Genomic DNA, 15,657 nt, shown 5'->3' with positions numbered 1-15,657 from the left:
GCTAAAGACAGTCTGCTTTGAGCTGACTCCTCGGTGACCCAAGCGTGTACCCCTGAAGATACGCTATCTGCAAAGGAGGAGATGGTCAAGAGTTCACACGAAGCTCAGAGCCACGGAACTTCAACTGTAGTGAGAGAGTGGACACAAGGTGAACAGTACCTCTATCTCCTCTGTGCCGTTACAGCACTTTCATTTTTAATCTTTATTTATCTAGGAAAGGTTAACTGAGCACACAAACACAATTTCTTTTTTTTTTTATTAGCACCCTGCTTCAAATTCACTCAGCTCCACATGAGTCATCTGGATATTTTTACTGTATCTTCAATTCTCCGTAGGTGGACAGGTCCTGAAAATCTTGGTTAAGTGATTTTCACTAGGGAGTATGTGCCGTTTTTGAGGGCGAGGCCTGCAGTACAGCCATGTATGTACGTTAAATAGTCATTAAAATGGCACTTATACAAGTTTCCTGCTGGCCATGCTATAGCCATGGTTATTAAAAAAGTAAATATTTAGTTTGTTCTCAACAACTCCAATTTTCTGAATGGTTCCTGAACACGCGGCGTAGCTTGAATATGCATAAGTTTTTACCTTTCCCTCAGTCTCAGCAGCAGGGGTTGCGTTAATTGATTATTGTCTGTCGTTGACAAGTTTTTTAAAACTGTGACTGAAAAATCTGAAGGCCATCGGTCACTTTGACAAATTGTAATCAACACCCCTGCCTAGTTGGTGGCAAGTGCGCATATAATTAACTACTGTCTAGTCTTGATGTATGACCTTGATGGCTTCACATGGCAAAATGTCACGGCAACAGAGTGTCCTGTTGAAAGCTGGCAAGCTATGGAGTGGAGAGCCGGGGCCGAACCAGGGGAGTGAGCTGCTGAAAGCCGGCCAGCTCTGAAGGCTGGGTAGCCTGTTGCTGCAGGAGGCTTTCTGGTGGAATATACAGTACAGACACTGGGCCACCACACCAGCCACACCAACTTCTGATCTAAATCCAGAGCTGTTTATGGGGTGGAGTTTATTTTTGGAGTTTATTTTTTAAACTTTTGGAATTAAAAAAAAAAAGTTTTATCTTAACGTTCGCTTCTCAACCTAACGTTAACACCAAAATCACACACGCTCCTAAGCCTCTGTCATCAAAAGTAAAAAAAAAAAAAAGCTGCTATTTGTGTCATGACCAAATCCATAAGCCTAAAAAAAAACAAATCAATGACACATACCGTCAAATGACAGAAAGAGTTTAAATGGTTAAAAATATTCCCAGAACTAAAATATTTTTCTCATCACTCCAGCTAGCTAGCAGCTTCCTGCAGAGTTGTTTGTACATTTCTCTGCCTCTCGCTACGACATCTTTCTCTTTTCTCTGTTGCTGTCAAATCTTCCCCATCCTCCTTCTCATCTTGTGCTCTCTGTTTTATGTTTGTCCTTCACTATTCTGTTTCCAAAATGCCTGTGGCCCTGGCTCAGGATTGAAGCACAAAAAGCACAAATGTATCAATTTGCATGCACACATGCAGGAACATATGCATATGTGCACAGACACAACCACCCGCACACCACCTTGCCATTTAAACCTTTCTGTAGCATTAAAACCTGATATCACCCTTAAGCTCATTTCATAGTTGGAAATAAAATCCTAATAAAACTCTGAAGACTTATATCTTCTGAGGATTTAGCTCAGTGTGTGCGGAAGACTTTACTTCTTTTTGTCCAGCTGACACTTTCCACTCTTTGCCCTTGTCAAGGTATAAGAGAGAGAGAGCGAGAGAAGGAAAGAGAGAGGGAACAAAACAATTTTTCGTCTCCCAAAACCTCCATCCTTCCAATCCCCATTTTCCAGCTTCCTTCTTTTATTTCTCATTGTGTTCATCCCTCTATTCGGCACTTATCTGTGCTTGGCTGAATGAACAGCTCAATTCAAAAGGCATTACTATGCAGAGCGGAGGGCACAAGGTAGGATAGGGAAGAGAGGGGGAGGATGTGGAGGAGCTGGGTGAAGAGGAGGTAAAAGTTGTGGATGCTGAACATCTTGCGAAAAGTCTGTTTAGTCAACCATTAAATTCCCTCTCCTCCAAAGTCAAATCATTAACCAGCAAACCAATGAGTAATTGTGAATTTGTGTGTGTCTCACTGTGTATCGTGTGTATGTGTAAAGTGTTTATGTCAGCATGTGTGTGTGTGTGTAAGTGTTGCATGGCCAACTTGAGAGCTTAGACACTTTGACGTTTTGTTTAATCAAGAACCGGGGTAATTTACGGCAACAAAGGCCACAAAGTGCCTGAGGTAACTTTCAGTTTTTACTCTGCGTATGTGTGCATGTGATGGTTTTACTATACTTGCGGGGTCCAAAAAAGGGAAGGTCACTAAACTTTTGGGGTCCATCGGCTTTGTATGGACTGAAATGTTGAAATACACAAATTTAAAAGGCTGTGTGAGGGTTAAGACTTGGTTATGGTTAGATATTCAGGAGGACTGGCTAGGATAAGGTTAGAGCCTGGGGAATGCATTTTGCTGATGACAAGTCTACGCAAATATAATGAAACAAGGATGTGTCTGTCTGTGTGTGTGTGTGTGTGTGTGTGTGTGTGTGTGTGTGTGTGTGTGTTCATTTGGGAATCCTAAGTGGATTCAAATAGAAAAAAATATATGCTCTCCCTCATTGCGCTCCTGTGGGGATGTGCATTAGGTTTAAGAATATTAAAAACTGAAGTTGTTGCGATTTAAAAGTTTAAACAAGCAAAGTTAGCGTAGAAAACCTTGGATGAGAATAGGAACCATTGCAGAGTTGTCACATGAGTTTAGCAAACTAGGAAATCACTAAAAGGAAAAACAAAAAGAAAATTTGACTTGGGAAAACAAAAATAATGAGGGAAGCTGAGAGCCAGCCATTCTCCTTGTTGGGCATTTGGAACAGCAGCACTGCTGTCATTCAGCAAAGAACAAGCTAATCACTTTACTACAGCTGGTCAACAAATACCCCCGTGGTCTGCTCTGTCTCACACACAAATACACACACATCATTCACATAAACAAGATGCATGCTGGCATGCTTGTGTCTATACACACATCCTGGCATTCATGTACTCAACCCACGTACATAGATACACCCATTATTTCCTTTCTCATTGCTCTCAGCAGCAGCTATTCCTCCTTCATACTCCTTACTCACTTACTTATTCTCCTTGGCTGCATGTGTTTCATTTCCTGAATGTGAATCTGTCATTTCTGTCTGTGTGCGTCCGTTTGTGTTTCAGTGAATATCTATCTATATGTGTGTGAGTGTATGTCTGTGTTTGTGTCTCTCTGTTTTGACAGCCAGAGACAGGCTTTTTTCAGAGAACAGATCTCCAGATACTGAGAAACAACAAGTGAAAGCTATTTTCTGGCATTTGCTTGTTGCTGCTGGACTCTTTGTTAGACCAGCCCAGAGGCAGGGCCATTGTACGTGTGGGGGAATGTGTGTTTGTATGTGTGTGTTCCTTGCTAACAGAGGCAGGGGAAATCACTCCGGCCTGGTCTGGTCTTTTGTTTTTATCGACAAGTGTATGGGACAAAACAGAAGGGCCGTAGAGAAATTTGTGTTTCTGTGAAGCCCTGTGGGTGGTTGTGTTTGTGTGGGAAGTGCCTTTACTGTGCCAAGAGAACAGGACAAAGTGTAGTTATGCTAAATTTAAGTCATGAATCTTTAAACTGTTTTAAAGACACAGAGAATTAGCGGGAATTTACGTGTGTTAAGTGTTATTTATGTCCCTTGTCGTAAACCGTGTCCCTAAAATACAGTGGACCTTGTGAACTGGCACCAAACTCACACACTGAAAGAAGAGACTCCTCGTCTCCTCTGGCGAACCATTTCTTGACACTTGCTCACAAAATTAAAATTCTGGGCTACACAGTCAATCAAGCCTCCCACTAGGGGTGGGGACCACAACCAAGTTCTGCTGCAGGCAGAAGCTAAATGGATTTTTGATGTGGTTGTACAGCTCTTGACAGGCTGGATAAGGAACTTCCTCTCAGCTGTATCCTGGGACTTTGTGTCATTGCTTTTTCTGGTTATATAATCATTTGTTTAGAATGGATTTCTTCTAATGACCAATGTAGCATTCATTAGTGTTTGATACTGTATGTGTGGTCCCAGTGGAGACCACATACATTTCTTCCTTATTTCCAACATCTTATACGACTGCCCCTACTGTATGTGCTATTCGAGGAAGAACACTGACCTTGAACTGCACTGCATATCTGTGCATTTCATTCTAACAACTGCACGGCGTTTTGCACATCAAAAGCTTCACTACATAGTTTTATTTGTGCAGGCAAGGTGTTTTGAACATTTCTCGGTATTTTAATGTGGCTAGTGTATTATGCCTTTGTGTCCATTAAAACCATGTGCCAAAGCTTTTCTCCTCATTTCAGTCTCTCATTAACTGCCCTCACCTGCTGAAAAGAGCTCCCATAGAGGGGGTAACAAAGGGAACGAGAATCTTTTCTTTTCTTCAAATACATTATTAGGGGAAAAATGAGGAACACTTCCAGAACATTTCATGCAAATACTTTTTCACACACTTCCATTTGGCTCATTAATTACTGTAGAACCATCAAAAAGGGAATAATGGAATTGCTTTATAAAAATCAAACATTTTAGCACCACCACACCATCATCAGTATTTCCTCTCTTGACTACACTACATTATCGGTGGTGTGCTAAACATTTCCATGCACTGAATTAAATTTTGCAGAGACAGACACGCACACATGCACATTCACACACATACACACACAAACACACACACACACACAGAAAGAATAGAGTTTTAAGAGCCCATTACTCAGGCTGTGAACATTTGGCGCCCTCTCTCCCCTCTGCTCACCACGGACCAACACTGATGGAGTGAAGACTGCCTCCCTGGCTCTGCTATAAATCCTAAAAGGCAGTGCGTATGTGTATGTGTATGTGTGTGTGTGTGTGTGTGTGTGTGTGTGTGTGCACACGCTACTGCTAACGTTTTACTTACTTATATGTGCCTGTTTTGACATAAGACGTCAGCATTTCCACTCTCACTGATGTTTGACTCTTATGTACTGCACCACCTACTCACTAAGAGCTTTGACATTAGTTGTAAGACCCACAAGAGCGATTTCGAAAGAGACATATAGTGTAAAATGAGTCAGACGGATGTCACTCATCACAGGCTGGGTGGCTAAAGAAGACAAATGAGACATAAACAGTAGCAATGTGTGATTTCACTAAACTTTTCAGTGCCCTGTCTTGTCCACTGTCACACACTGTCATGACAGTATTATTAAAATTTTATGGCAGCCACTTCACTTGTACCACAGGAGACTTTCATGACCCACCGGGAAGTGTCCTCTCTGTCTATTTCAATTCATCATCCTTGTTATTCACACTCAGCAATTTTTAATTCCCATACAACTCTTATCTTGAATGAACTAACATTAAAGGCTGATGTTCAAGTCCTGTGAAGTCACTGCAACAGAGCAAGATACAAAGCTGAAAGTTAGAGGAGGCATATCAATGTGGACGAAAAAAGTCATTAAAAAGTCATATCTGTGACAGCGAGCAGTGTGTTCCTCTGTGGTCTGATTATTTCAATTCTAACGTTTCGGAGTTTAATGCAGGGTGAAATCATTCATTTACGATCACCATGGACACTGATCAGCAGTAGTCAATGAGTGAATCTGTGGGTAAATGTATACAGTATGCACTCATGCACGTAGGTGCCCGGTTGCCTCTCTTAGTACTGTATGTGTATACTGCTGAATCAGAATGAGTCATGATCAAAACAAGAAGCTAATAAATACACACATCAAACCGAATGCTAACCTCTGAAAGATCTCACATTAATATCAAATGAGTGCACCTCATTTCCTCTGACGGAAATAGATCTCCTTTGATCCCTTCCCCAATCCGTCTCATCAGCTGGCACCAGTTGCTCTTTAGGTGGCGGCAATCAATCAGCTCCATCTGTGACTTATCTCATTACATGGTCTTGGACCACTGGCTTGAGTTCACAAATGCTTGGTTGAATGTATTCATCTTTACATAACATTTTGTGATGGATGCTTGTCTCCAGAACAATTAATAATTAATGAGACAATAGAACAACAATGGGTAATTGTTCAATCACTTATCATTTGAAGAAAGTGTTTCCCTCTGAAGTGTATCTATTCTCTGGGACAGTTTTACTGATTTGAGGAACCACTTACAAACAATAATGCTGTACATACGGCCATCACAACGTGACTGCAGAATACTTCCAGATAAAGAAATGAGTGTGGCATTAATCAAACAAGGCTTCATTACTGAGGTTGGGTTTGATGTGGTTGCTGGCAGTTATAATTAGAGCAAAGAAATTAGTCAAATATTTCTGTTTACATAATATCTTCCTTTCTCCTACTCCTGATATTAAAGCAGTGAAGTCAACACTTCATTCTCTCTCCCACTCACGCAAATATTACATACAATTATTCCAGATCCATTACAAGAGGAGCTCTAAAAAATATTACATGTGATATTACAGAAATACTAAAACAAATAGATACTGTATAAAGCATTAGAGTACGGTAAAACTATAGTTTCCTCCGCAGGTCACTAAATTACACTGACATTTAGCAAGTTGCAGATTTGCTAGCTGATTGTGAACTTCAAAAATCAGTCACATTAGTTTCTTTACATTACAGGGATTGGCTCACTCTCATTAAAGGCAAACGTTTTACCACCCCCCTTTGGTTGTGGTATGATGGTGCTTTGGTTAATTAGTTGGTATTGCTTTGGAAGAAATACGACAGAAAAAGTAGTCAGTTGTTCTAACATGTGAATATTGTAGCCCAAGATCAGTTCTTGTATATTCATATGCACCTCTTCTTTATAAGCACTTTCATACATAGATGCAAGACATTTTGAGAACTCTATTTTTTGTCTTTAAGACACGAGCCACTGAGTGGTGTTTTTCCTTGCTGTAATGCCATCTTTGCTTTAGTGCTGTCGCATGCACTAATGTACACTTACCGTACTTTCCTTTCCCTCCCCCTCATGTAAGCTCCTCTAGATAATAGTGGATGAAATGGAAATGTATGAGGCACTGTATTTCAATCTGTACTGTACATAATCAGATGTAAAAACATGGAGGACATATCATGCTAATTCCCAGCTCTATATTTTTATCAGCATCTTTGCATGATTCATAGTTGGAAAGAAATCCTTATTTATCTAATTTTCCCTGATAGGCAGCCCCTCAGTTGAGCCTCTGACTGATACAGGCAATATTAGTTCAGGTCTCCTTGCTAGGGCCCAACAGCCCACTCTGATTGGCCAACCACCAGAGGCCTGTCCATCTACAGTGTCAGTGCTTGTGAGCATCCTCTCCCTGGTGTGTGGGCTCCAACAGACTAAGTAACATAACAACTCTTTGAAAATTGCATGTGTGTACAGTATATAGCGTTTCTATGTACCCATTAATAGGTAACTTAAGTGGTAAATTCCTGCTGTCAACAAATACCAACTGGTAAAATGTTGCAGCCTTGGTTATCTGTGTGCTGGAGTGCTGGATGTAATAGAGACTAGATTAAACATTGGTGTTGCTCTTTACTTCTGGAGGAAGCTGTTGGTGAGTAAAGGAATGAAGTTTGGCGCTGAAAAATGACTCAAGTGAAAAAAAGGAAAGAGTTCACTTCCTGTGCTGGTTCCTGTAAACAACTGTGAATAGATATGTGGGATCTTGCACGTAATTATACAATGTTGCTATCTGTGAAAAGTGAAAACCAAAGGTGGGAAGTAAATACTCTGCTTAATTATTTATATGTATATTTTTTATATCCTACTTCATTCATTATTTATTCTATTAATGTGGGGCTTTTTTATCACATCGTTTGCTGTGAATTTGTAGTGACACAGTGGACACAGTGGATGACTCCGTGGTGCACTGACTTTGTTGTTAATATGCCCTGGTGTGCTATAATACACCTGTAATTCAGGAGGTGAATTGTGATATAAGATATGTAATTTTCCTTTTCTTGCATACTATACAGTGCTTAATGAGTTTTATTGAATCAAGTCTGCTCTACGTTCACGAACCTATTGGCCTTGAAGAAAACTGATACAACTCAGGGACACGCAGGCAAAGAATTGTGACATAAATATCATACTGACATGTAGAGAAAGTTGGGCACAGAGAGAGAGAGAGATGCCGTTCACTGGTGCATAAATCCAGGTTCCTGATTTATCCGTGCATGCTCGACAGCAGCTGAAACTGAATTACTCCGTACCACTGAGACACAGAGACTTCACCAATCATCTAACTGACGAACCACAGCAGCTTTGCCTTCTCGAGGGGACACACACCTACGCAGACCTTTGTTAACACTTTCACACAGGCCAGCAAATCAACACAATCACTTTGATATATACAGCCTGTAGCATGGGGAGCAAAGCAAATCAAACCCTTTAGGTCTGAGCAAAAGCGTTAGATCCCCACTGTGTTACCTCATCACACTTCCTGTCCTTCCACCACAATTTTATCTATACGTGCCAGAGCACTGCAGCTAAAATAACACCACACATACATGAATAACCCTATAGTTGTCATCTGTTTTCAAGGGCTGTGAACATGAAGTCAAATGGAGTGGCACATTCATTAGACAGTTTCAGTACTGTTATTCCACATCCTATCGACACTGAAGATCTCACTGCTGTTTTCAATTCCTTATATCTGTGAAAACGTTTTCTGATACATCAGCCAAAATTAGAATAAAAGATTAGTTTAGCAGAAAGAGAACTTCTTTTTTTCTCTTGAGAACTAAGATAGCAGCACTCCAAAAATACAAAAAAAGAAATATCTCTATTCTATAGCCTGGGACTGTGATTCGATTTGGTTTGCCGGAGTGTTTTGGCAAACCCAGAGGTTTTCCTCCTCTTCTTGTCTTGCAGCAGTCTTCTTTTGAAAGTCACAGTGAATTTCACATTGGCCCCCTATCAGTTAGAAAAAAAGCACTCACACTACCTTAAATTAGCCAAATAACATAGGAAAATGCACAAGAACTCATTTGAACAGCGCCAAACAGGTTGGGACTGAAAGCAGCTGCAGGAACTTATTAAGAGCAGTGTGGGAGAGGAGCAGACCGCTGAGATATTCTTGGAGAATCTACCACATATCACCGAACAAGAGCGGAACAGTTTCCTCTTCAAACCCACTAGTAAATCTAAAAAGACAAGTATCTTCCCCTTCGTCTAGGACACCAGGCTGCAAATGTGTTTCTCAGAACATGGAGAGATCCAAAATAGCAACCTCTACATGATATGTGTTAGGTGAGCAGGCCTGTCAGTGTTACGGGTAACTATAGTTCACTTTCTATACACCTTGTGCCCTGCTTTCTTCAAGTCTGGGCCAAACAGGGCTCACAGGCCGGCTGACAAGATAACAAGGTCAGTACTGTATTTCCACACGCAGCGACTTGAAAAAAATATTTGGGTGCTATCCCAGCATTAAGGATCTCACAGATCCTTAGACTCTATGATGTTTAAATACAGTAAAAGATTTATTCCATGCCAAGATATCTTAACATTAGCAGTATGTACTATTGAATTAATCAAATATTAGCAAAGACAGTGCTGTAGTTACAGATGCAGCCTTCTATTCTACCACACTTTTTTAAACCACGCACTATTTCTCCTGTCTTGTATGATTAATGCAGGTATCTATCCCCTGACACTACCACAGACAAATGCAAAATCTGAAAGCAATCTAACCCTGTGCTGTCTACACATCAAAGGAGCGTTAAACTTCTTATGTAGAAGTTTTGGGTTAAAGGACCTTGTGTTAATAAGAATAGACCAAAAATCATGCACAGGCCTATTTTCGCTGGACCAGTGTCCCCATTTGATCTGGTATGAGCTTTAGACTTGCAGCTGTGGCTGTGCTAGTTTATTAGGTACATACATTACTGTCAACTGACCTGGTGTACTTGCAGCTTCCTCATCCACATGAATAAACCATTTGACAATGTGAGAGTGGGCCTGCTGGCATCAGAATGAGTTATAGTCAACAAGTATGTGGAAAGAAAATGTAACTAAAATGTTTGTTAGGTTAATTGCGTTTTAATTAATGTGCAATTGGACAGAGCACGTTTTCTTTTTTCTGTGCTCTCACAGAATTCACCACACACTGCATTAAGCTTTTAATGTTCCCTCCGAGACACATTAAAGTGAAGAAAGCACTGTGGCATCTAACTCTGACAGTTAAACTGAAAAAAAAAAGACATTTAAAGGATCACTTGAAAGGTTTCCAAGTCTTACATTTTGATGACAAATTGTTACCTGTCATTGAGTACTCCAAATTTCTAAAACATATGAGTGTAATTTTTGCAACTGTCACCATTTTACAAATGATGGTTTTGTGAGGGTGCCTAAGTAAATCAGTGAATCCTTCTTCTATTGATCACTATCATTACCGGAGCACAATTTAGTAAACAAAAAATAAATATTGCTCAAGTACCCTGCGGAGTTCTCATTTTAAAAACACAGTACTGCTTTCAGCGCTGCACCAAATCACATTTTATGTATCATTACAGTCTGACAAATATAGTAAATGCATTTTCTTCCTCCTACAGCATTTGTAAATCTAAATCCTGATTCTATAAATTCACTTGTCGTCCTCTTCTCCTCAGATGACACAGTCCTACTTTTTACACTGTATTACCCCACACGACTATTACCAACCTCAGCAGCAGATAGAACCACATATCACCTCAGCCCTGTGCCTGAGTGTGTACATGCTCATCCCTGAACATCCCAATAAAACAATGCAAACAATATGGACCTCCCCAAATTGCTCTATAACTCCACCCTCCATTTACTTTACTAGTTAAATGGAAACTCAATAAGAAGTAATCTATGCATAAATCCATTTAATCTTCTGTTACAGTAAGAGTGTGCCCCTCTCAGAATGACTACTGTCTCTGCTATCCTCTGGTATAGTAGCTGTTATTCTGATTATCACAATGAATCACGGACACAACAGCTATGCTAGAATCAACATACTTGATTTAACTGAAAGTGTTTTACTCAGTGCAGCAGTCAAAGAGTTAAATCATCAGTGTGGAGTAATGGCAGGTGGTGATTTGTGGCAAAAGATTTCCCAAATAGGAGCTTCATGCATAAGAGCAGAGGACAGGTGGTTTCCTCTCTGGGGATCACTGTGCGAACCTCATCCAGGGGTGAATGGGACTGAGTCAAGTGTGATTGAATGGACTGAAACCAGGGCTGATGAAAGCAGTGTGTGTGTGTGTGTGTGTGTGTGTGTGTCTGTGTGTGTGTGTGTCTGTGAGAAAGAGAGAGAGCAAGAGTGCAAGATGAAGAGAGAGAAACAGTAAGTTGGCTTTAGCACCCTACCATCCCCACTCATCCCTTTGATCAATAGCATCGATAGCTCCAATATTATCACCACTTCCAAACAAATGGACACACGCAGACACCCGATACACAGGTTTAAACTTGTCCAGAGGCACAGTTTAGTAATAAGCACCTTTAAGTACCGGTAAAAGTATTTGTGTCTAGCAGATATACCTGGTCTGGCATCAGTCACAACAAGCCATTAAAGAAGTTCATATTAAGGGCATGAAGAGTTATGCACCCAAATTTTCCAAATCTTTCTTACCTTTCCCTACATCAGACTATCAGATTCAGTCTCAGCACATCACAGAGACGAACAACCAGGGTCAACAACAGGTTGGCCAACAGGCAAACTGGAGAGCAAAAAAAATCTCTGTTCTCTTTCTGACTATTTTCATCTTGGTTATCAAACCTCACATTCACCTTTAGTTAGTAGTTTAGTTCATTAATCTCTTCATTTAAACCCAGTTGTGGTTCTGTTGTATTCCTCTGAAATGGAGACTGGAAATCCATTGAATTGAGATGTCACTGCTTGTGATATTAGACTGGTCATATTACTTCATAAATTAATTCAGTAAATTATTTCCTCTTCAGTTGACTGTGCACCGCATTAATGAGGACTTTATTCCCAAAACATGTGCATGCATGTGTGTGTGCACTCATGCAGATTGCTTGTATCCCAAAGCTTCTTCTAAATAACATAAGAGACAGAGAGAAACAAATGGTTCCAGTTTTTCTTGTTACTGCACTAAGGGTTATTGATGGTATATGCCCAGTTTAAAATTATTGGCTCTGTATTTGTTTACATAAGCAATATTTTGAATTACACTGGCGATAAATTAAAGAGCAATATATATGTCATACATCTAGGCAAAACTGAAAAAAAAAGTCTGCAATAGTTACAAAAACGCCTGAGAGATGAATGTGTTTTGGAGTATTTGCAGAAATATTAGAGGCAATGAATCAGGGTTAATGGCAGAAGGAAAACACTTCTGAATAAATAATAATCGGCAAACAATTATGGTGCAGCACACAAAAACTACAGCTTAATTTACTTTCAGCTGTAAAAGATCCATATTTGTCACCACAAGTCCAAACAGTCTGAAAAGACAAAATAATGACCAAGCTATTTGGGGATTAATGCAGAGCTAAATATCCACAAATGAAAATTAGTACATGCAAAAAAACAACCTAATAAAAAAAACAAAAAACACCGTACTCATTGTGAGTTTGAAAACAAAGAACTAATAGTTTTGTGATGGAGCAACTGTATTTCAGGAATAAAGTCTGAAGGACTGATAGTCCTCACTCAGCATATCAGGAAATCATCAGGTGTTTCAGAAATGGAGAAAACTTGCTGGACTTCTCCTGGACATGTGGCAGCTTGCTAACTTCTGCTACAGGTTGCTTGTGTTGGCAGATTTACTGTGAAAGCAGGCGATGAATGGCTATATGTTTGATGTTGCCAATAGTTTATCCCTCTGCTAATCGTAGCCAGAGGCTTGCAGCTGTTGCTCATCTTGCATCCATGTATGAAACATGTGAATAAGCCTGTGAGGGGAGAGCTGCAGAGCAGTTTTTTTGTCCTTTGCTAGATTTATGCCTAACCCATCTTGAATGTGAAGATTAGAGTATCTCACTACTGTACGTGCAAGGGATATATATCAAGCCCAACAGATGAGCTATTGAGAACAAAGGCATCAGGCTCCATCCACATTTACTGTAATGCCATAAGCAAGAAAGCAGTCACTCGATGTACACCACTTACTATACAAGAGTTTTGTTTGTTCTTGTTGTCAGTCTTTGTTTACAGCACTTACTGTAGTGATGTCAAAGGCTAATAAAAATTAATATCCCCAGGGTTTTGGAAGATGCTTGATTAGACTGCGAATTAGAAATATTGATGGATTATTTTCCAAGCTCGAGAGAGGAGGTCAAAAGGGAAGAAAAGAACCAGTTACAGAAGCTGATGAAAACTGGCTGCCAGTGTATGTGAGTTTCTCTGAATCTAATTTGGTAAACTAAACATAGCAGCATGAAAAACAGAAATGTTTCACAGGAGAGGAAACTCTAAATTAAAGTACACTGAAACTCTGTGATTAAGTGGGAAGGATACAAATAACAACATAGATAACAACATAGAAAATTGTTGTGTTGTGACCAACAATCTGAATGTGTTGTAATGTCATCTAAGAAAGCATTAAAGTGTTTGTTTTTTTGTTGCTTAAAAAGCAGAACATGTTTCTTAAGCTGAATAAAAAACAGTTTGGCATTCAATCAAAGGGGCATTCAGATTCAGTAACCTCCTGATCATGAGAGTTTGTATTATACTTTATTTCAGGGTTCTTCACATTGAACTCACAGAAAGATACTGAGAAAAGTAATAAATGAATATATTCTCCAAAGTTAGAACAGTATAATTGAAAGTTACTTTGATGCAACAATCTCTTGATTTATTTTTGACTCTTATACAACATTCTTTTTCTTCCTTTTGTTAAATCGGACCCATTTGCAACATGCTAATTAGCATGTGTTGTCCCTGACCACTCGATCAGTAAACTTTACCTAAGTACTTTGACCTGATGGCCGTCTACAGGTGATAATGATCTAAGAATCCATTAGGGTTAACAATGTTTTAATGTTTATGCTCTTACGACCCAGATACTTCATGCAGATGAGAATCAGTTGGACTGGAAGAAAAAAAATCCCTGTCTGACTTCACTGAAGGATATAAACAAGCAAACAGCCCTTCCCTTTTCCCTCCAGGTCTACTATTTGGTTTATCTACTTGCCTCACTCTCCTCTAGCTGAATGCCCATCCATTATTATGTGTAGCCCTCCACTAAACAGAGACAGTGACTAGTTTGGTCCATTAACACATTAGCTGGTGATTTGGGACCATGAGATTTTTTCTTTCTTCGATAAGAGACATAGATGATATAGCCAGAAAGAAATGATCCACGTAATGTCAAAGAATAAAGAAATAGTGGTTCATTTCCAAACGCTGTTCTTACACTGTATTTTCCACCTAGAGCCCATCAGTGCTTGAATAAGGTCTGTGGCTGGGATGATACATTTGCTTAAAACCGAGCTAATTAATTGATGAATATTTATGGGCACCACTGTGGCACTCTGAGAGCTTTCCTCCCACACAAGGTTTTCTGCTCTGGGTTATCTTAGGGTGAAAGGAAGCCTTCACATTTTCATGATAATGACAAGAAAATATATCTTGTATTAACAGCAGAGAGTCATCTAATTTCCTCCTTTGTCATCATGAAAGTATTTCCCCTTTGACCAATCCTATTAACGCCTACCTTTTCAATCATATATTCATTTTGCACTGCAAACAATTAACAGAGAAACAATACAAAATCATTATAGGACCAGATATTTTCAAGAATAGTGTATGAAAACTGTCCTGGATATCATTAGCCACAATTTTAACCCCAAATGAATTTGAATTTAAATTACAAGGCCAACTATTGAGCTCTGTTATGGATGGTCCTGCTGTCTGTTCACTTTCTAACTGCCTGTGGCCGTACACGCATGCCTATGCACGCACGGACACACGCACAAACGCACACACTATAGATAAAATGTTTCTTATCCACTCACCCAAATGTTGCCATCTTGGTGATATGGTTTCCAGTTCCTCCCTGTGTCACTGTAGAGCAGTCGGTACCGTGTTGTCCAATCAGAGCTGCTGTAGCGACCCTGCGTTGCTATGGCGCTGACCTGCTTCCTGGAACCCAGGTCCACCTGGAGCCACTGGTAATGGTCACTGTCAAGGGGGGACCATCCACCGGCACCTGAGAGTTAAGGACATTTTATAATGAGTGGCAAGTCAAGGGTTGTCTAGTCTTCAAATATCTTCTACGGATTTTACTGTGTATAGTAGAGGTGGGACAAAATATCAATATGGGAATGTCTTTTGCAATAAATTATTGATACTCTGACACCACATATCACTGCTTTTTATGTTAAAATATGCAGATGATTTAGAGTTCTCCTGCTAATTTGACCTACTGTACCAGAGTTGCTACTTCAAGATGCCTATCAAATGAATGGACATGGTGGTAGAGAAGAAACAGCTCACAGGGGGAATATATTAGACAGTGCGGACAGCAGGAGAAAACAAATCACAGAGGTCTGTCATCTTTCAAGACGAACGTCTGGGCCCACTTCTGCTTTTACAACGTGCTCATGGCACAAATAAAATCGATAAAGACTACATACACACACTGACAGACCAG

General features: G+C 39.9%; 1 protein-coding gene across 2 annotated transcripts in view; it reads right to left on the bottom strand.

The window, feature by feature from the left end:
• Positions 1–15,657, bottom strand: part of cntnap2a (contactin associated protein 2a) — a 316,348-nt gene that overhangs the window by 155,793 nt on the left and 144,898 nt on the right. For both annotated transcript variants that reach the window (XM_085763401.1, XM_085763400.1), the window contains exon 3: positions 15,020–15,213. In XM_085763401.1, the coding sequence (XP_085619527.1) occupies positions 15,020–15,213 (194 nt within the window). The remainder of the gene's footprint in view (positions 1–15,019; positions 15,214–15,657) is intronic.

The sequence above is a fragment of the Trachurus japonicus genome, chromosome 20 (assembly GCF_045865225.1).
Source record: "Trachurus japonicus isolate A0001 chromosome 20, Traja_1.0".
Taxonomy (NCBI): Eukaryota; Metazoa; Chordata; class Actinopteri; order Carangiformes; family Carangidae; genus Trachurus; species Trachurus japonicus.
The sequence above is the reverse complement of the archived record's forward strand: the minus strand, read 5'-3'. Positions and strand labels throughout refer to the sequence as shown.